Raw genomic sequence first — 22,101 nt, 5'->3', positions numbered from 1 at the left:
AAAGAGAAACTTGCCCAGCACCATCTCTTTGCATGCTTTACCCTTGGTTACTCATTAAGGTCCAACACAATGTTTCTTTTACTCGCGAGATAATATTAACACACAACTAGACTACACTGCTAAAAATGGATGAGACCACATGCTGGCAAAAGAATATAATAAGTTTTAAAATTCAAATGGCAGCCTAGATTAAAACAGCACACTTCAAAACTGTGGAACCTGAAACTCAGTGGCTTAAAAACAACAATAATTCATTCTCATGAATCTGTAGCTTGACTGGGTTCAAGTGCTCTAGGCTGGGCTGAGTTGATGATCCTCTTCCTGACTGTAGTTCTGTGAGTTGCCTGGTAAAATTTCACTCTAGGTCACACATCCTCCTTGAACAAGCCTTATAAATAAATAGGGCAATAAAGACTATAGAACACAAAAATCAATATATGATTTGGTCAGAAGTCACTAAATTTTCCTATAATTTACCCAAAACCAGAGATGTTTATATGGAATTTTTTTTTAAATTAAGGAACACAGGTTCATGATTACTACAGAACATGAATATTTATAATAATTTTAGATGTTTAGGAATGTTATAGAGTGTGGTGAAGGTTTTCAACTTAATAGCTAGAATTTATTTTACTGGTTCTTCATCTCAACCCTCTTGCTCCCCATTTCAACCATCTCAACACTGTACTGAACTACTTGCAGTTTCCCCCACATGTGTAGCACCTCTGGACTTGAACATGCAGTTTCCTTTGCCTGGAACATTTCCCATTTCCTTCACTGGCTAATCCCTACTCATCCTTCCAGTCTCAGATTATATCTCACCTCTAACAAGAAACCTTTCCCAGGTTAGGTACCTCCCAGAACTGGAACTACTGAGCCCATGTGCTGCAACAACTGTAGCCCACACCCTATGCTCCACAACTGTGGGAAGCCGCCACGTGCGGCAACTAGAGAGAAAGCTCATGCAAAGCAATGAAAATCAGGACAGTCAATAATAAACAAATAGACAAATAAAAATTTGGAAAAATGAGAACAAAACAATGAACCAAGGATTAACTTATTTAAACTTTTAAAATGCTATACATTAAGATAAATTAGAAATATAACCTTCTGAAATATAATTAAGAATACATTTTATCTAGGATATTTTTTTAAAAAAATATTTCTTTATTCATTTGGCTGCACCAGGTCTTAGTTGCAAGGCATAGATTCGTCAATCTTTGTTGCGGTATACAGGATCTTTAATTTCAGCATGTGGGATTTAGTTCCCTGCCCAGGGATCAAACTCAGGTCCCCTGCATTGAGAGTGCAGAATCATTGCCTCTGGACCACCAGGGAAGTCCGTATCTGGGATATTCTTAATGATGAATCTTTGCTTATGTTTGACTAACAAAGTTTTTTGTTTGTTTTAAAACTTTTACTTTGCTCCAAGGAAGACAAAAAGTCTTCAAATTAGCAGTTTTGTCTTTTAGTCCCTCCCCATGTAATATCTTTCATTATTAAAATATACAAAATTCTGAGACTTCCCTGGAGGTCCAGTGGTTAAGACTCTGCACTTCTACTGCAGGGGGCACAGGTTCAGTCCCACATGCCATGCAGCATAGCCAAGACAAACAAACAAAACACAAACTTCTACCCACTGCTCTAAGGGCCCACTAGTGAATAGCAGGAAATTAAAACCAAAGAAGAGGAAAACAGCTATACTTGAAGCCAGGTAAGGTAATTCAGAAAGAGATTTTATAAATAAAATTTAGAATAAAGTGGTTTTATGTGAGCAATCGTGTTCTTCATTCCTTACAAATAATGTCCTTGCATTCATTCCTAACATCTCAGGTATCTTTCTTTCCTCTGTTATCTATTCTCCTAGCCATCTTTTAAGGCTATTTGCTTAACAAACAGCTTAATTTTTTTCTGAAATTCAATGTATTTACAACACACATTGTATAATTACTGTTCTTGTTCTACTTTTAAGATACAGAACACCAATAGAAATCACACTAGGTCATAAAAGAAATTAATTAAGACCTATATCAGAAGGGTATCAGAAGAATGTTCATGTATCAGAAGATTCAATATTGTTAAGACAGCAAGAAAGCAAATAGATAAAATTAAAGGACTTTTGTATTAATACAAAGACAAAACTCAATTTAAAAATAGGCAAAAGATTTTAACATATATTCACTAAAGATATACCAACTTCGAATAAGCACAAGAAAAGATGTTCAACATCATTAGCCATTAAAAGAAATGCAAATTAGGACTATAATGAGACTACACACTTACTAGAATAGCTAAAACGAAGGCTGACAATATTACTAAACGTTGGTGACGATTCGGAGAAACTAGAACCCTAAGACAGAGCTTTGGAAAAGATTTTAGCAGTTTCTTATAAGATCATACTTTTATGATGCTGCCCAACAGAAACAAAAACATTATGTCCATAAAAGACTTGTATTATAATGTTTAGAACGACTTTATTCATAATAGGCAAAATCTGGAAATAACAGCACGGGCATAATCTGGTGAACAGATAAATAATTCTAAACAACAGAACGCTACTCATCAACAAAAATGGCGCAACTACTAATACATACATACAATATGGGTGAATCTTAAAAGCATTATGCTAAGTGCAAAAAGCCAGACAGAAAAGACTTGAAGCTTTGTGTATATAATTTCATTTTTATGAACTTCTAGGAAAGGCAAAACTGGAGGTTGGTGGTTCCCAGAGAGTTTGGGAGGAGGTTTACTGCAAAGGGTTATAAGAGTAATTTTTATGGCATATCGTAACTGTGGTGGTGGTTACATGACTATACACATATCAAAACTCATCAAATTGTACAACTAGAACTGTTGAGTTTTACTCTATGTAAATTATATCTCAAACTGATTACAAAAAAAGAAGTGATGGATTCACATTTTATTATATCTCACAATTACAAAAAGAACCTTAAAACATGCATTCTAAAGTTTTAAACTCAACCATTTACTAAACAATACACAAAATTAACACCAATTAAGATTTGAGGCAGGTTACTGGAGGAAATATACAACAGAGATTGTTTTCATCACTTACTAATTCATCTTCAAACTTAATAAAACCTGAGACTAGGCAGAACCTATGCAAATCTATAACAGAAAGAATGAAATAACAAAATACTACGTGTTTAGACAAGTCATAATGATGTTAGCTATAAAATGTATTCTCTCGATGTGGTTCATAATGCATTACAGTGGTGAATTTTTAATTATTTGAAAACTTATTTTTTCAAATTATTACTTTCTAAAACATATACTCTTGGTAATAAAGTTATAGAGTTTTCACCAACACAGGTTGCAGTAAATTACTCACAGACACTGAAGAAAGATGTAAGGCAAGAATCAAAATTCTGGTGTATGTTCTGCTTTCAGATGCTTTGACAATACTATTGCACTGCTAGCTGTAAAGTACAGTAGTGCAATAAAGTCAGAGCATTCGTTAGCAGTAATAGGTAGGAAAGACAAAAAAGCATCTTGCATCGGTTGAAGCTTCAGTGTGAGAAGAATACAAAGAAGGGTTGCCACTTTGGACAGAAGACATCTAAAACCTAAGAACATTTATATCAATATGTTAAAAAAAAAAAAGACTAGGATTTAAATATCAAAGTGGTATTTTTTTTTAAAACTAACCTATGAATAATACTCAAACTGAAACATGCGCAGATATAGAAAGGGATTTTGTAAATAAGTCATAAGCTGTATAAGTTATTAACATGGGTGTTGTTAATACTTTAGAACCAGTATTAACAGAATAGCAAAGTTGTGAAAATATTTCCCTTCTGCTGAGAGGTGTTGGTTAGTGCCCCCATAGCAATAGACTGATGAACTGCCACACAAAACAATAAGATTACCAAAGAAAACAAATGAAAAGTAAAATAAGTTTCCCAATTTCTATAAACCAAATCTATCTCTCTGGAATCTAAACTACAATACAAAAAGCATTTACCTATCTCAAGAGTTTACAGACTTTCAGGAAATCAATACGTCATAAACAGGATACTATTAGCACTACTTAACTGAATGCTATGAAAGGGGGTTTTAAATTTTCAGTTAACCCCTAAAACATCTTAAATATAAGATTTCCTTCAAGCTGAGAAAAATCAGAGAAAATAATAATGGGAGGGGAAGACTCTTGAGATTTAAGAATCAGATTTCCTTTGTATTCAAGCCAATTAACATCCTAACCTTCTAAATGGTAAGAAACCATTCTGAAGTCAGACGTCCACCCAGAAATAGAATAATACCATAGTATTATACTACCTTTTGTGCATAATCACTAGCCTTATCACAAAAGAAGGACACCAGACAAATAACACTAAAGCAAAAAGTGAAGGGAAGAAAGAACAAAGATTACCCTACAATGAGCTTATTCCTCCATTAATAATGAGGATTGATGCAAAAACACTTTCCATTATTTTTACCAACCTTCCCTTAAGTGATCCAGGTCAGCTACTTGGTTGGATTGAGCCTAAGAAATGAACATAAATTCAGGACAGGTGGAACATGAGTGTCTTGACCTCAAATCCTAGGTCACATAGCTCAGCTATTAGAGTATTTCAACTCTGCTAGCCAAGCGTCAGGCTTTTAAAACAGGTATTTAAAAACAAATGTTTAATTTTCTGAATCAGGAGTTAAAACCCCTGGGGAAAAAAAAAAAAGATGAGGATATTTGTCTAAAAAATGAAGTACTTCTTTTTCAAAGTTAGATAATATGTATTCTATTTCATTTATTAAATATTCAACATTGATTCCTCAACAAATCCATTATAAAACCAAAAATCAGAGGATTGCACAGGAAATCATTTACCTTTGGAATCTTAGAAAATAAACCATTTCACAGATACAACATTTTTTTCTAAAAGCACATGGCAAATCTAAAGATGAGCTATCCTATTTTATACTACCCAATCAATACAAAGCAATAATAATACCACTATAATAGTTCAAATACAATTTTTAAGCAATTTTGTTTCCGTGATTATGGAAACAGAATTTGAACAGCAAAAAAGTTATGACTCAGTTAAAAGGAATTCAAGAAGACTTGCTTTCTTCTCTTTCTCTCATAAAAAGAACTTTTAAAAACTACCTCATCAGTCAAACATCTAAAAGTTTAAATTAAGAGTCTGGCTACCTCATAGTTTTCTAAAACCTATTTTTTTTCAAGATGTACACGTCATTGTTTTCCCCTTAAAATAAAATGTGTTCAACCTAAACCATGTCCTGTGAGACTATTGACTCTAATGCAAAGTCATAAAAGACTTCATTGGTACCTCAAAATTCAAAGCCAACCTGAAGGGGAAAAACACTGTTAAAAGCGCAATTAGTATCATTTAGCACCTTACAATTAGGCAGAAATATCCATCTGGAGGTAGGAATTCATAATGGAGGGAAAAACTAGGATTTTTTTTAAAGACCGTTAACAATAAAAATAACAAACTTTTAACTAAAAGTTCATTTATTACAGATTTGGAAAGCTGAATTAAATTCTACCTTCTTTGCTGCCAGTTCTCGCCTTCCCAATTTCCACACACACCCCACAAAGAAAACCAAAATTGAAAACGTTAGAAGCAACTGGAAGCAAATGAAAGTCGATTTTGTATTAATATATTAGAGGTACTTCAATTCATTAATACATCAGAAGAAAACGATAATAAGATCTATCAAGGTCTCGCATTTTCTGGAGGTGGGAATGGGGGTGAAGATCGTACAGTTTTTCTTCAAAGACCACTACACGTTGCGGATATTAAGGAGACCCAAGGTTGAGCTCGGGGAGGGTAGTACAGGTACAAACAATACTTGAGGAGTAACGCCAGGGAAGGGCAGGGACATGAGGAGCGGATTGTGATGGAGATTTTGGCTTTTTTACTAAACTTTGTTATTTTTAACAACAACAACAACAACAAAAACGAACAGGAGATCAATCAATGATGGGTGCGTCCTCCAAATTCCACATTTTAAAGGAAACCAGCCCAATCCGAACACTCGTAATGCAGTGGGGGGTTGGGGTGTAGACAGAACAAGGGAACTAAGGAAAAAGCGCGGGCGATCAAGCCACTAGTCAACGAATGGGAGGGAGAGAATAAAGAGGACAAGTGAGAGAAGGATCCCAAAGAAAAAATTAGGACAAGCCCTCCAGTTTGGCGCCCTCGAACAAGCCTAGCAGCAGCGGGAGTCCTTTCCAATTATTCGCCCCCGCCCCCTACGTTCACAATGAATGAAGCTAGGCAACTCCAGAGCACCGGTGCAATCCACATCCCAATCCCGCCCGCCTTCCAGCAAAGGAGCTCGTGGTTCAGATTCCCAAGGCTCACACCTCTCGCCCACCGAAGGGCCAAACTGGTCTAGGAGCTTCTTCAGCCGCCAAGAAGTTGTGCACGCGAGTAGAGCATCCTTTCTCAGACTTGCTCAGCCTGCTCCGGGCTGAACGTGAACGCTTCAGCCCTAAAGGGATTTCTCTCCGCCCCTCTCGGTGTATTTCCCACCCCACCCTCTATCCCCGCTTTCTCGGAGGGTGAACGACCTCTCCCCTTCTCGGGGCGTTTAGAGACCATTTCTGTCAGGTCTTTTCGATGGAAATACACAGAACGCTGTCTGCATCAACCACAGCTCCTTGAGGACCGCAAAGCTGAGGGCAAGGAACAAGGAATTCCAAAGGCCCAGCACCCTCAGCATCTCCCGCCATTTCCCTCACGAGTTTCCCGGATGTAACCCCTTCCCTCGCGGCGGTTAAAAAGAGACCAGGCGGCGGCGACTCCCTTTGGTGAAGGAGGAGGGAGCTCGAGCCCTAGTCCAACCTCCTCCGCCCAGGGTTTCCGGCGACTCCAAATCGCGTTCCAATTTGGAGGCCATCGGGGAAAAAATAAACGACCCAGTAGATCTCCTTCACTTCACACTCACCATCAGTTCCAGCTTATCGACCTCCGCCTCCATGTTGAATAGTTGACATTCCTCAGACCGCGGCGGCGCTTAAGCCGCAAACCGTACCAGCACTGAGGGTCCCTATTGGACAGCTGTCATTCAACGTCTCGTTCTCATTGGTCCCCCCGCTTCACTGGCGCCCGCCCATTGGAGGCTGGGAAACGCCCCTCCGCATGAAACACCTTTTTCTGTTGGGCAAGGACACAAAACGCCGCAGGAGGATTGGCTCCTGCACCTTTTTTTTCCCATTGGGTGCGCCAGTATCTCGGCGTTTAATTTCACAGCGAGGGTTCTGCAGAGGAGAGCTTGCGATTGGTGCAGTCGGAAGACGAGCCAACCAATTACACAAAAGCTTCCACAAACAGCAAAGGAGACGTGACATGCCTTTCCTCTCTGACTTCCCCTCCACTTCGCTCCCGCCTTCCTCTTATTCATACAAGAAGCGCCTCATTCCTGATTGGCCCGAGCTTCGTGCTGCTTCAACCAATCACAAGCCAGACTGTGCTCTCGGCACTACACAGAAAGCAAATTGTGGAAAGACCAAGGCTACGATTGGTCCCTCCGCGATAAGGTTTTAATTTTGAATTTTCCTTTATGACAAGGGAGAGGCTTCTGACGTGACTCCATCGTATCCCCGGATTCTTAAAACTAGTAAGTGCAAGGTTATCTTCCTACATTACCTGGGCTCGCTTCTCCTGCAGCTAGGTCTGTTGCTGCTGGCGTTCGTAACGGTTTGCAGAGGAGGGAACTTTGGCTGGACTCGGAGAGGAGATGAATCGGAAAAGAGGAGGGTTAAGGCTGGGTAAGAAGTGCTCCGCCTGGCTCGGCTCTAACCATAGTTATATTTAATTAATGCTCTGCAAAAATATGCTTTGGAGCAAAGTATCCGCCTTCCTTTTGCACATTCCTGTGCATGTATTTGCTGCTCAAAATGTGGTTCGCGGACCAACTGCATGTGCATCACTTGGGTTCTTATTTAAAATGCAGATTATCTGGCTCCACCCAGACCTACGAATCAGAATATACATTTTAACAAGACCCCCGATTCCTATGCACTTTGAGAAAATACATTTTTTGACAAGGAGTAATACGGTGTTCCTCGATATAATCTTAATATCGTGCTATGTTCTGTGAGAGTATCGGCTTTCAAAGTATGTCCTGTTTTCTATGTGCCTGGTATTGTGCTGGGCTAAGCTTTAGGGAGCCGCAGCCTCTTTAGAAAAACAAGACTGGAGCTAACAAATAGCGATGCTGCACAACATAAAATGTAAATTTAAATATAAGCAAGTACCAAAAATAGCCCTGTGGATTCTCAAGAGGAATCAGTTGAACTGATAATGGAAAGTGATTGACCAGAAGTTGTTTGTGGGAGTGTAAACACATTTTTCCTTTAAAATGTGTTTCAGGAAGATGTTAAAGAAACGCAATTGTCATTTTTAAACCTAACGAAGGGTTCCTGTGTCTGCAGCACAGAAAGCCAAACTCTGACTGAGGGAGTTTGCCTCAAAATAAGGGTTTTATTGTAGGGAGCCAAGCAAGAAGGTGGGAGACAAGTCTCAGATTGACTCCAACTTGGTCTCTGAGTTCTGGGTTTTTTAAGGGGAAGAACAAAGGAGCTGAGATTAATCATCTTAATTGTCTGCAGTCTAAGGGTCTTTAATCCAGTGGTCTGTGGTCCCTGCGGTCTGTATCAATGCAATCTGTAAAAGTCATTTTACCCTGGAAGATAATTCAGAACAGCAGATTAACAGGGGTATTTATCTAAAAGTTGTGCCTCAAGGAACGTGACTTTCATTATTTATTGTTGGGCTAGACCAAAAGAGAAACAAGAAAAAGAACGAAAAAACGGGCATTCGTTTTCATTATAAATTAGACATAGGACTTGATTTCAATTTCCATTGCTGCCATGCTTTAAAAGTACCCCCAGACCAAAAGCTTTTTTTTGTATCACAGTGTGGAGTTTTAATAGCAGTGCCTGCTCTTGTGACAGAGAAGGCAATGGCACCCCACTCCAGTACTCTTGCCTGGAAAATCCCAGGGACAGCGAGCCTGGTGGGCTGCCGTCTGTGGGGTCGCACAGAGTCCGACATGACTGAAGTGACTTAGCAGCAGCAGCAGCAGCTCTTATGGAAGAGTGTAATTCTCTCTCTACTATTGATTCCATCTTTGTACTGCAAATACTGTTGGACACATCCTTTAACCATATGAAGGTGTGGTATGATTTGAAGAACTAAAAATCTCCTTCACCAGGAGATTTTTCAGAATTGTATTAAAGTATATTCTTAATCAAAATAGAGAACACTTGCTAGATAACACTTAGCAGGAATGATTTCTTCCATTCATTTATTGAATGAGACATTACTTAATGCCTGCTATACTTTAAATCCTGAGGAAAGAGATGAATAAAATTTATCCTACCCTTGAAATATCTCACAGTCCAGTGGGGTGACAAACGTGTAAGCAAAAACTACAACACTATGTAATAAATGTCACAATAAGGGTATGTAAAAAGGAGTGCTACAGAGGCACAAAAGAGATGATGTAAACATCCAGTAAACATTCCATAAGGACAGGCTATGTTGGTCTTCCTCACAATTGTATCCCCTACCTACCACAGTACCTAGTGGATCATAAACAGTCATGTATCATGCACCTAGGTACAACAACTGTTGTTTTTCTGTATAGAGGTATGTGTGTAATATAATATATAAAAATTACATAAACTATATATAAATACATGGTTAGATGGGGCTTCCCAGGTGGCACTAGTGGTAAAGAACCTGCCTGCCAATGCAGGAAACATAAGAGAAGCAAGTTTGATCCCTGGGTCAGGAACATCTCCTGGAAGAGGGCATGGCAACCCACTCCAATATTCTTGCCTGCACAATCCCATGGACAGAGACGCCTGGCAGGCTACAGTTCGTAGGGTTGAAAAGAGTTGGACACAACTGAAGCGGCTTAGCACATATGCACGTGGTTATATATATATTGTATAGTATACATGATACATTACACATTTACCCCTATAAAGAGAAATAGCTAACCAATAACAATGGTGAATCTATGTGAGTGATATGAATGTTAATTATGCTATTCTTATAAATTTTCTCAAGGTTTGAAATTTTTCAGTTAAGACTAGAGGAGGGCTTCCCAGGTGGCTCAGTGGTAGAGAATGCACCTGCCAATGCAGGAGACACGGGTTCAGTCTCTAATTGGGAAGAACCCACATGCCAAGGAGCAACTGAGTCCGTGCACCCCAACTGTTGAGCCTGTGCTCTAGAGCCTGGGAGCAGCAACTACTGAGCCCATGTGCTACAGCCACTGAAGCCCATGTGCCTAGAAACTGTGCTCTGCAACAAGAGAAGCCACCGCAGTGAGAAGCCCTCACAAACAACTCAAGAGTAGCCGCTGCTCTCTGTAACTAGAGAAAAGCCTATGCAGCAACAAAGACCCAGTACAGACAAAAAAAAGAGTAGGGCAAAATAGACTATATCAAAAAACAAAAACAAGGGAGACCCCAGGGAAAAACAGTGATGTCAACTGAAGGCAGAAGACAGAAAGAAGAGTGATGGTAAGGAGACGGGACAGGATGACTTAGAGAAATATTTCTGATTCATGTATATGAATGCTTTTTTAATATAGTCTATTCTATAATGGAATATTCTTATTTCCTCACTTTTTTTTTATCATGTTGTGGTACAGGTTTTTTGTTTTTAATTGGCCTTAAATTATTTTCAAAGCAAAGTGAGTAAAATGGAAGTGTATTTTTCAATTTAAAAAAATAAGAAAAATGCTTTGAGTCATCATGAAAGAATGAGTTTCTATCTAGTGTTAGCAGTTGGAATCCCACCTAATGTATCAAAAAGAATTTGTAAGCCTCATTACTCTTTTGGAAAGGGGACAGTACATGTCTCATCTAGAGAAAGATTGCTATATATCTATTAATTGAACAGTTATCCTCTATAGAATATCTAAAGCTTTTAATAAAGCAGTGATAGTAAAAGAAACCTTAGCTTGCTGAATCCTCTGTCCTATTTGAGGTGAGAATTCATTATCTTTTAATTTTGGAAGCGCTATGATTATTTTTTAATATAATGTTAATCTAGAAAATATCTCAAACTGCATCTTTCTATCCTAACAGATAAGACATATTCTTTTAATTCTCTACTTGTGTCAATTACTATATTTAATTAGAAGGCTATTAGATAGTAATAATGACCCAGGGCCAAGGACACACACATATAGAAGAGATAAGAGAAAATATTATTTCATTCCTAGATTTTTTTCATTAAAAAATAATTTCCCAAATGATATACATTGGAATATGTAGAATTCTTTAGAAATCTGAATGCATAGACACTGGAACAACCACCAGGAAATGGCTAGAAAGAGATGAGCCATTTTCAGAAGGGTGGTATTTTTCCAGCTGATAGTATATGCCAAAGGTTAACTGTCCAATACAACTTCAAGGCTTATTAGAAAGAAACAAACAAGAAGTGGTAGTCCTCTGAGTCCTCTGTCTATAATCTTGGTTCCCATTTGCCCAAAGGCAACATTACCCACTTTTGTGACTGTTTTCTGGTGTTTACCTCCATGTTTCTAAGTAATATGTTTATAATACTGTACTATTTCTTTTCTTCCCCCAAGGTTAAACTCTGTATAAATTTAGAGAACTGCTAATTTCTACTTTCTTCTGTCTTCCCAATCTACCTGTGTCATAATTTTTGGCTGTCATTTGTGTCAAGAGTGTTCTGCCTATGTGTTCCTCTAAGAGTTTTATAGTGTCCTGTGTCATAATTTTTAATTAAATAAGTATTCAATGTTTATACTATAAAATATTGTGTAACAGCTGATCATTACATATTAACTATGATTTCATTTATTTTCTTATACAACTTTTTCCTAGACATTGTTTATATGTTTATTTTCATAAGCACTTCTCAGTAACCTGGGCCAAACTTGACAGAAAAATAATAAACTCCACTCAGAATATTCAAATGCACTAGGTAATTTATCTATTTCCGTTTTTTTTTTCCTGCTGAAGCCCTCTGTTACACTTGCTTATTTCACTGGCTAAGTAAAGGGTCAGTAAACTACTATTTTTATAGGTCTCATGAGCTAAGAATGGTTTTTACAATTTGTAGTAGGTGGGAAAAAAATCAAAAGAAGAATAATGCTTTGTGACATATGAAAACTCTATGAAATTCAAATTTCTATAGCCATAAATAACATTTATTGAATTACAACCACAGCCATTGTCTATGGCTGTTTTGACGCAGAGTTGCGTGGTTGTAGCAGAGACCAGATGGCTTGTAAAGCCTAAAATATTTATCTAGCCCTTCACAGGAAAGATTCGCTGACCCCTGCCCTGGGCCCGCTGCAAAACTGTCTTCCAAGGACTTATGGTCACCATTATCCTGGAAATTCCCATTATTATCTCACTTCTGTTCTCACACCTGCCTGAAATTTTGGCCAGGTATGGGATTGTAAACACTCTCCACCAGAACTGCAGGGTGGCTGTTGAACTCTGATGTCATTCTATCCTCAGTCCTCTGTATCTAGGCTGTGTTTTCTCTGGAAGCTTTTAGAATATCCTCTTTACTTTAGGTGTTCTAAATGATGGCATGCCTCAATGTGCATCTTTATTCAAATTATGCTGAATAATTTCAGTATAATTTCAATCTGGAAATTCAAGCCCTTCAGTTCTGGGGAATATTTTTGTATTGTTTATTTGATAAAATTCTCTCCATTTTTTTCTGTTCTCATCTAAAACTTTAATCTTCAAACTGTTCTGTTACATTTTTTAAATTTCTACTATTTTAATTTTAAAAACTTTTTCTTATCCTTTTTCAAGAAGGCAAGATCTCGATTTTTTTTTTGGCCTTGATCCTTTTTTAAATTTATTTTTAATTGGTTGATGATTGCTTTACAATACTGGTTTGATATCTGTCATGTATCAACATGAATTAGCCATAGGTGTACACGTATTCCTTCCCTCTAGGTTGTTACAGACCCCCGGTTTGAGTTCCCTGAGTCATACAGCAAATTTCCTTTGGCTGTGTATTTTACATATGTTAGTATGTATGCTTCCATGCTACTCTCTCCATTCATCTCACCCTCTCCTTCCTTTCCCCTGTCCTTGTCCATATCATTTTCTGAAGGTTTTTTTTTTTAAGTTTTCTTCTACTTCCTACATTCTTCCCATTTCCCTCTCTGTTGATTTTGGTCTCTGTTCTTCATATTTAAGACTCTTCCTAAAATGATTGATGATGCTTGGCTGTTATATGTCAAAGGAAGACACAAAAAAAGATAGTTGGTTGGCAGCTCAAAGTAGCAGAGGTGGATATTGTCAAGCTAAAGCCAGTTTCCCTGGAGAAGAATCTAGTCTCCTCCAGGAGGAATGAGAAGTAGGATTTTGAGGCCAGGAATTAAACTTTGGCTTGTATTTGGGGAGCTGAGCTGAGAAAGGGAATTGAGTGTCTCACTTTTCAGTTCAGGACCATCCCCTGTCTTCTGAATAGTGACATAGACGTGACCTTGCTATGCCTGGTGACCCAAATTCAGCAACTCTAACTTCTCCAGAGAATAGACCTGTCCATAAAATGAAAACCAGAACACTGCCCGGCTGCATGGACTGGAGGGAAAGGCCTATCCAGTCGTTATGAAGACTTTTAATTAATCCAATTAAGCCCTACCCCAAACCTGCAAAGGGACTTGGTACTTTCAAGTCTGAAACTTCTCCGAGTTCTGGGATTTGTCTTGCTTCCTGTTGGTTTCTCTACCATCCAGTCAAGCCTCAGCTTTCCTCTGTTCTGCCAAGTCAGTTACCACTGTTCCATTTTCCAGGATTTAGTTCACATGTATCATCTATTATAGTGTCTGTTCCTATTCTTTGTCCTATGAGTTTATGCCTTTTTTATTCCTTTACTGTCTTTTTCATGATGTTTCAGAAAGGAGTGGAACAGTAGTGTGCTAATAATTATTTATAAATATATATGCACAATTTTATTATAAATTTTCTGATGTATACTGATGTAAACAATGATGAACAATTATTTTATCATAAATAATGATAAAATATATAATACCTTTTCTTATAAATTTTATATAGCCAACTGATTCTCACAAAATGCTATTGTTGATTTTTTTAATTTTTTTTTATAAACTTCATTTGTAACCAACCTATGGTTGCAGTCTGTGAACAAGCTTAGTCCTGATATGAATCTTGGTTAATATTTTCATTTACTCTGTGAAGTAAGACAAATGTGAAACACAAAGATTTATGTTGGAACTTCATTTCAGTAAGCAATTTCCGATAAATAACCATTTTCAAATACTGGAGTAATACTCCTCAATTTTTCTGCTGTTTCAGTCTGTAATGACTACAGATAAGATACTCTTAAGTTTAATCTGCCCTATTAACATTTTTTATCACTTTTTTTACTCATTTATTTATTGGCCATGTTGCACACAGCATGTGGGATCTTAGTTCCCTGACCAGGCGTCAAACTGGTGCCCCCGGCATTGGAAGCACAGAGTCTTAACCACTGGACTGCCAGGGAAGTCCTCATCACTTTCTTAACAGTGAACAAAATAATAAATCAAGCCCTAATCTGTAGAGGTTTGTGTGTTTGTTTTTTTGACCCTGAAGCGTGAGGGATCTTAGTTCCCCTACCAGGTATCGAAGCCATGCTCCCTACAGTGGAAATGTGGAATCCTAACCAATGGGCTGCCAGGGGATTCCCGAATTTGTAGTGTTTTATAATAGCCATGGTATAAATTCTCCCCTCACGGCCAGTTTCTAAGTTTCCAATGTGAAGGCCTTGAATGTGGCATTGGGAGGAAATGAGCAGTAATACATCTAAAGCATTTTCACTATATAGATAAAATAAGTTAAAAAACTTTAAGAGCATACGTATTAGTAAAACCTTTGTGAAATTCTGAGTTTTGTATACTTATAAATAAATACCTTTTAAAATCTAAATTACATAATTATAAGTTTATATAATTTAAATAGTAGATTTAACAACTGGCTCACAGACTTCCTAAAAATGTAACAGTAAGTACCAATCCCAGCACATCATTGGAGCGCAGGTTGAGGTAGAGAGTCAATCCACCGAGTTTAACCAGAATGTCCAGCTCGTTTTAAAGTCTGTTTTCATAACTGAGGGATTGGTGAATACAGGAAAAAGGGAAGCAGGAAGCCAGTTCTCTTTGTCAGTTTGATCCCTAACAAAAGACGTCAAGGCGAGAGAGGAACAGGAAGAGAGGAGGGAGGGCTGTGAAGGAGCAGCTGAAAGACCGCGAGGGGAGGTTGCTATGGAAATCCCAGATCACGGGGAATCCCAGTCAAGTGAACCCTGTGCCTTGGATAGAGGTGGTTTCTTCATAAAATAGTCTTGGCTATGGATTTGATGAGGTTTAACTTCTTTTCTAGCAACCATAAGTTTTTTGTTGCTTCCTGAGGCTTTCCTAAGTATCTTCCTTCAGAGTATTTTTGCTTTATGTTTTTTTTTTTTTAATCTTTTAGACATCCCTTGTGTTTAACAATCCCTGTTTAGCCTTCCTTCATTATTTCAGTGGAAAGGAAAAGTGATATAATAAATGTGAAATCAGCTATCTTGAGGTATGTCTCCCAAGCCTTTAAGAACAATTAAGAAAAATGTTGTTAATCTGAGGCCTGGCAATTAGTTAAATAAGATGCTATCAAGAATCTTTACTCCTGTAACAGTTGTTGATACACACTCTGTCACCCATTGCCATGAAGGGTGTCCTCTGTAAGTCCAACTTTCTTGGAACTAAAGCGTTTCTTAGTCTTGAATACCCACAGTGGGGCTGGGGGAGGTTCTTCAGTCCTTGGAATCTGAGAGCTTAGCAAGCCTAGAGCTGCATACCAAGTGCTGGAGGGTTACAGGGTGAACAAAGGTGGAATGAATGTGTATTTTAAAGACCAATTGTTCCTATTCAAATGTAAGTTTGAAGAGAAGGAGGCCCAACCCTTGAGACCATTTTTAGTTCTGCTGCTTGAATAAGGGCATCTTTGTTCCTCAGGTAGCAACAACTAAAACCAGTGAAGCCCTTCTTCATGTCAAGCCAGCTCTGACTTAATTTTCTTCAGGAAAGGATTTGAATTAAAATCTAAATATACTAGTTAGTGTTTATTTTTTTAATTAATTTTTTGTAGTATAGTTGTTTTACAATGTTGTGTTACTGTCTGCTGTACAGCAGAGTGAATCAACTATATATATATACATATATCCCCTCTTTTTTTGGATTTCCTTCCCATTTAGGTGACCACAGAGTATTGAGTAGAGTTTCTTTACAGTAACCAAAGTTCTAATTAGTTATCGGTTTTATGCATAGTCGTGTATATATGTCAATCCCAATCTCTCAATTCATCTCCCACCCCTCTTTCGCCCCTTGATATCAAGATGCTGTGCTGAGAAGTCGCCTAAGCTGTATCCAACTCTGTATTATCCTATGGACTGCAGCCTGCCAGGCTCCTCTGTCCGTGGGATTCTCCAGGCAAGAATACTGGAGTGGGTTGCGATGTCCTCCTCCAGGGGGTCTTCCGACTCAGGGATTGAATCTGCATCTCCTGCATTGCAGGCAGATTCTTTACCACTGAGCCACCAGGGATAATACTCACTGATATCAATATAGTGAGTGTTTAAAAGTGTTTTAAAATAAATGTTTTGAAACACCCATATCTTAGATTTGGGGTGGTTGTTATTATCTTGTATATCACCTATTCTACTGCTGCATCACAGTGTATTAGGATGAACATGGTCTTTGGAGACTTACAAATCTGAACTCAACGCTTTAGTGCATTCCATTGGATAAATCATTTCATCTTTCTAAGCCTCGATTTATTCTGATCTAAATGGTAACGAAAATCCTCTTTCTCAGGGAAAATACCTTGCACGATAATGAAGATTCGCTGAAAAAGTTTATATGAAGGTGCCTAAAAGTAAATGGGCATCCAATAAAAGGTTAGTTTTGTTTTTCTTTCACTACCAACTCCGCCAAGTTCAGTGGATGCTCAGTAAATGTTATCAGCAAAGCAATTTACTTCCTTTTAAAAACTGACACAACCCAACTATTGCCATCTCATCTTCTCTGAATCAAACCAAATTCAGATCCACTTGCCCAACTCAGAGCAAAGCTCATCAACTGACCCTGCATTGTGGTGAAGGAAACTACAGCGTTTATTGCAGGATACCAAACAAGGAGAAAGGGGAGCTAATGCTCAAAAGATCTGAACTCCTCGTTGGCTTTCAGGCAAGGATTTCTTTTTTTTTTTTTTTTTGGTCTTACTGCACATGGCATGTGGGAATAACCTGACCAGGGAACAAAACTGCACACCCTGCAGTGCAAAGTCTTTAACTACTGAACCTCCAGGGAAACCCAGGCAAAGATTTGTAAAGGCAACATTAGGGCTGAGGGTCATAGAGTGCTTGCTCAGCTGGTGGACTTTCTTCTGTTTGCTTGGTGGTAAGGTAACAAGGTGATGTTTAGGGAATCTTAATCATCAACATTTATGCTTCTAACCAGTTTGGGGTCTAAGTGCTTGTGGTCAGCATATAGTCACCATCTTTCACCTGGGTTGGCGGGGTGCAGGGGTGTCCTTAGTTTCTGCAAGACGACACAAAGATATGCATCAGTTGTTATGTATATCCCATGAGGAAGAATTAGTTTTGTGACTGTTTTATCTCTCAACTATTGTTTAAGCTCTTATTACTTTTTTTGCTTGACTGCTTTTCCTTTGATTCTGCATTCACTCGCTTCTCTAATTAGTAGCTGCTTGAGTCTGCTCTTTGGAACTTGAGGGACATCTGGGAGACTGAAGCCTTTTTTCTACAAACAAGACAAAGGAGACAAAAAAGGCCTTTTGCACTGGGAAGGCCCTGCAAGGTCCTGCTTGATTTCATTATGAAGAAAGAGAAATTCACTTGACTGAATGAAGAATAGCAAAACAAAACCAAAACAAAATTAGAGTAACATAATGCCAAAGCCAAGGTATTTTCAGAGATAGTTTAAATCTGAGTTTAAGTTTTCTTCCAGTTCAGGGTGGTCTCAGGTGGCTGTGGGGTTGCCGCAGCCTATGATGACTTGAAGTGGGACCTCAGTTCCCTGACCAAGGACTGAACCTGGGCCGTAGCACTCACCCTGGCACTTGTCTGCTTTGAAGAAAGATTTCAGCAAAGAGGTGAAAAGCAGTGAGGCAAGTAATGTGCTTGTTAGGAGAGAAGATATATGCAGAGAAAGCACAGGCAGGCTCAGAGAGAGAGAGAAAGCTGCACACTTTCGAGGTGGGTTAAATTACTTATACAGGGTCAGTTCTTCCTGGTGTCCTCTGGCCAATCATCTTGCTTTGACTTTGAGTCCCTATTTAGTCCTGCTCAGGGCCCTCCCTTCATTGGAAAAGACCCTGATGCTGGGAAAGATTGAGGACAGGAGGAGAAGGGGGAGACAGATGATGAGATGGTTGGATGGCATGACTGACTCAATGGACATGAGTTTGAGCAAACTGCAGGAGATAGTGAAGGACAGGGATGCCCGGTGTGCTGCAGCCCATGGGGCCGCAGAGTTGGATACAGTTTAGCGACTGAACAACAACACGAGGGCCCTCCCTTGTATGCGTGTGCATCTTTTAGCCAAAAGGGATTCCAGTGCAAGAGCCTCTGAGAAGTTACAAATATGGACTTAATACTTTATTGCATTGCAGAACATAATATGGCCTGGCTCCCCTTCCCCTGAGGAACTTTTCTGCACCTGCATAGCTTAGGAGCCTCCTTGACCTCAAGAATGAGAAATACGTGGTCTCTTTATCTTTTATCTAAACAGACTCAACTCTTCGTTGCTCCTGCAATTATCTTTATCTTGAAACATCTGTCAGGACTTGCCTGGTGATCCAGTGGTTGAAAATCTGTCTTCTAATGCAAGACACACAGGTTCAGTGCCTGGTTGGGGAACTAAGATCTCACATGCTGCAGGGCAGCTAAGCCTTTTTGCTGCAAATAGAGAAGCCCCCATGTGCCACAACAATGACCTAGTGCAGCCAAAAAGAAAAGAAAAGTAATATCTGTCTACAGGGGGCAGAGTCCAGCTGCTCAGCCTAGGGTCCCTGTATCTCTTGCCTCAGGCGGACTTCTGGGTTGCTGGCAGTGACCTGTTTGCTAACCAAGATGGTGGTTACAAGGATGTGTTCATTTTGTGATAATTCATTGACTGTATAGTCAAAAATTGTATTTTTCTGTGTATTATTCTTCAATAAAAAATGTAAATATTTTCTCTACAGAAACCATGCCCAAATTCAAGCAGCGAAGAAGAAAGCTAAAAGCCAAAGCGAAAAGATTATTCAAAAGAAAAGAAGCCTCTCACTTCCAGTCTAAGCTAGTTACACCTCCTCCTCCGCCACCCTCCCCAGAAAGGTAAGGCATAATGTAGAATAGAATATTAAAATATTTTTAAAATATTACAAATCTTTTTTCTGAAATTAAATTTTAGCTGAGCATCCTGATTTTCATGTGGCAACCATAGTTTAAGAGTTCAAACGAAGGACTACTGCAGTGGCCCAGTGGCTAGGACTCCAGGGACCCAGATTCAATCCCTGTTCTGGGAACTAGATCCCACATGCGGCAACTAAGAGTTAACAGGCTGCAACTCAAGAACCCACATACCGCAACGAAGAGCGAAGATCCTGTGTGCTGCAACTGAGACCTGGTGCAGCCAAATAAATAAAAATAAATTAATTATTTTTAAAAATAAGAGTTCAAGCGAAGTGAAAAATCTCAAGGAATTGTGTTTGCGGTTTTGTTGTTGTTCAGTTGCTAAGTCCTTCACTATCTTCCAGAGCTTGCTAAAACTGACGTCCACTGAGTAGGCAGGTGATGCCATCCAACCATCTCATCCTCTGTCGTCCTCTTCTCCTGCCCTCAATCTTTCCCAGCATCAGGGTCTTTTCTAATGAGCTGGCTCTTTGCACAGTAACTATTTTCTACTTTCCTACTCAACTGCATAAATCTGATAACTAAGAGATAAAAGAGGGGCATACAGCTGGAACTTAAACCTTCATTTTGGTAAAGTTTAGTCGTTTATTCTCTGGGACTCAGGGCTTAAATGTGTTATTAAAAGAGACTCTGAGGTCTAAGAACTCTAGGGTAGTAGGTTTCACAATAACGTACTTTGCACATTTTGTTGTTAAAGGTCTCTTTACAGAAAAAATTTTGAAACAGACCCTCAAAAATTCAGTAACCATGACACCATCCTTGACTCCTCTCTCTCCTGAATGTTGCAAAAGTCCCCCAGCTGGCCTTCCTGCTCTGCCCTTGCCCCCTCTGCACTGTATTTCAACACAGCGTTCAGAGTGAGCCTACTAAAATCATGTCGTATTGGACCTCTACTTAAAGTTCTCCAAGGTCTTCTTCTATCAGAGTAAAAATGAAATTTCCCTTTGTATGATCCACAAGGCCTTTATACTCTGCTTCACATTATCCATTAATCCTCTTCCTTCCTTCTTTCCACCCTAGTCATCCAGCCTCCTTGCTACTCCCCAGACATCTTAGACAGGCACCCACCGCAGGGCCTTTGCACTTACTGTTACACATGCGTGGAATGTTCTTTTGCCAAATATTTGTTTTGCTAGTTTGCTCTCAAAAGCCACCTTCTCAGTGAGACATTCCATGGTACCCTATTTAAATGTTCACCTCCAGGCAACATTTCACATTCCCTCTCTCTTGTTTTATCTTTTTCTCCTTAGCATTTTTTCTCTACCTGAATTCAGTTCAGTTGCTCACTCGTGTCCGACTCTTTGCATCCGCATGCACTGCAGCACACCAGGCTCCCCTGTCAGTCACCACCTCCCGGAGCTTACTCAAACTCAAGTCCATTGAGTCGGTGATGCCATCCAACCATCTCCTCCTCTGTCGTACCCTTCGCCTCCTGCCTTCAATCTTTCCCAGCATCAGGGTCTTTTCCAGTGAGTTGGTTCTTCGCATCAGGTGGCCAAAGTATTGGAGTTTCAGCTTCAGTATCAGTCCTTCCAATGAATATTCAGGACTGATTTCCTTTAGGATTGACTGGTTGGATCTCCTTGCAGTCCAAGGGACTCTCAAGAGTCTTCTCCAACACCACAATTCAAAAGCATCAACTCTTAGGTGCTAAGCTAAGAATTATTTAATTCAGTTCAGTTCAGTTCAGTTCAGTCGCTCAGTCGTGTCCGATTCTTTGCGACCCCATGAATCGCAGCATGCCAGGCCTCCCTGTCCCCCACCAACTCCCAGAGTTTACCCAAACTCATGTCCATCGAGTCAGTGATGCCATCCAGCCATCTCATCCTCTGTCGTCCCCTTCTCCTCCTGCCCCCAATCCTTCCCAGCATCAGGGTCTTTTCCAATGAGTCAACTCTTCGCATGAGGTAGCCAAAGTATTGGAGTTTCGGCTTCAACATCAGTGCTTCCAATGAACACCCAGGACTGATCTCCTTTAGGATGGACTGGTTGGATCTCCTTTCAATCCAAGGGACTCTCAAGAGTCTTCTCCAACACCACAGTTCAAAAGCATCCATTCTTTGGTGCTCAGCTTTCTTCACTGTCCAACTGTCACATCCACACATGACTACTGGAAAAACCATAGCCTTGACTAGACGGACCTTTGTTGGCAAAGTAATGTCTCTGCTTTTTAATATGCTATCTAGGTTGGTCATAACTTTCCTTCCAAGGAGTAAGCATCTTTTAATTTCATGGCTGCAATCACCATCTGCAGTGATTTGGGAGCCCCAAAAAATAAAGTCTGTCACTGCTTCCACTGTTTCCCCATCTATTTCCCATGAAGTGATGGGACCAGATGCAATGATTTTAGTTTTCTGAATGTTGAGCTTTATTTAATTAGAGCCTGTTAATTCCAACTCAGGAGTTTTCGCTTTGTTTGATTTTCTTTTTCCTACAGAGCAGTTATTCCTTCAACAGATATACCCGTTAGCAGAAGCTGGCTAAGACTATCCTGGAACTTCAGATTTCCCAGTTTTAAAGATGCAATAAAGCCCTGGACGAATAGAGTATGGTCTATATACAGCTGGTGCCAGAGCTGCATGACCCAGGTATGGATTTGACGTGCATTTTTTTAACATTATGATTTTTCTAC

General features: G+C 39.3%; 2 protein-coding genes across 19 annotated transcripts in view; one reads left to right on the top strand and one right to left on the bottom strand.

Moving 5' to 3' along the window:
- The window catches only part of SKA2 (spindle and kinetochore associated complex subunit 2), a 31,357-nt gene extending 24,367 nt beyond the window's left edge, over positions 1-6,990 (bottom strand). Inside the window, exon 1 of the mRNA XM_081585113.1 lies at positions 6,937-6,990. Coding sequence (XP_081441239.1) covers positions 6,937-6,969 — 33 coding nt within the window. The 5' untranslated portion in view covers positions 6,970-6,990. The remainder of the gene's footprint in view (positions 1-6,936) is intronic.
- A 561-nt stretch (positions 6,991-7,551) lies between these two features.
- The window catches only part of PRR11 (proline rich 11), a 29,594-nt gene continuing 15,044 nt past the window's right edge, over positions 7,552-22,101 (top strand). For 3 of the 18 annotated variants that reach the window (XM_081585100.1, XM_081585098.1, XM_081585096.1), the window contains exons 1-4: positions 7,594-7,759; positions 16,867-16,949; positions 19,259-19,391; positions 21,907-22,057. In XM_081585100.1, the coding sequence (XP_081441226.1) occupies positions 19,264-19,391; positions 21,907-22,057 (279 nt within the window). In that variant the 5' untranslated portion in view covers positions 7,594-7,759; positions 16,867-16,949; positions 19,259-19,263. Of the gene's footprint in view, positions 7,760-9,489; positions 9,645-15,279; positions 15,584-16,388; positions 16,483-16,866; positions 17,239-17,754; positions 17,977-19,258; positions 19,392-21,906; positions 22,058-22,101 lie in introns of those variants that run through there. The other 15 variants (XM_081585095.1, XM_081585094.1, XM_081585093.1 and 12 more) reach the window with 9 other exon arrangements.

This window comes from Giraffa tippelskirchi, chromosome 3 (assembly GCF_054371585.1).
Source record: "Giraffa tippelskirchi isolate mGirTip1 chromosome 3, T2T-mGirTip1v1.2.pri, whole genome shotgun sequence".
NCBI lineage: Eukaryota > Metazoa > Chordata > Mammalia > Artiodactyla > Giraffidae > Giraffa > Giraffa tippelskirchi.
This window is presented reverse-complemented; position numbering and strand designations above follow the sequence as displayed.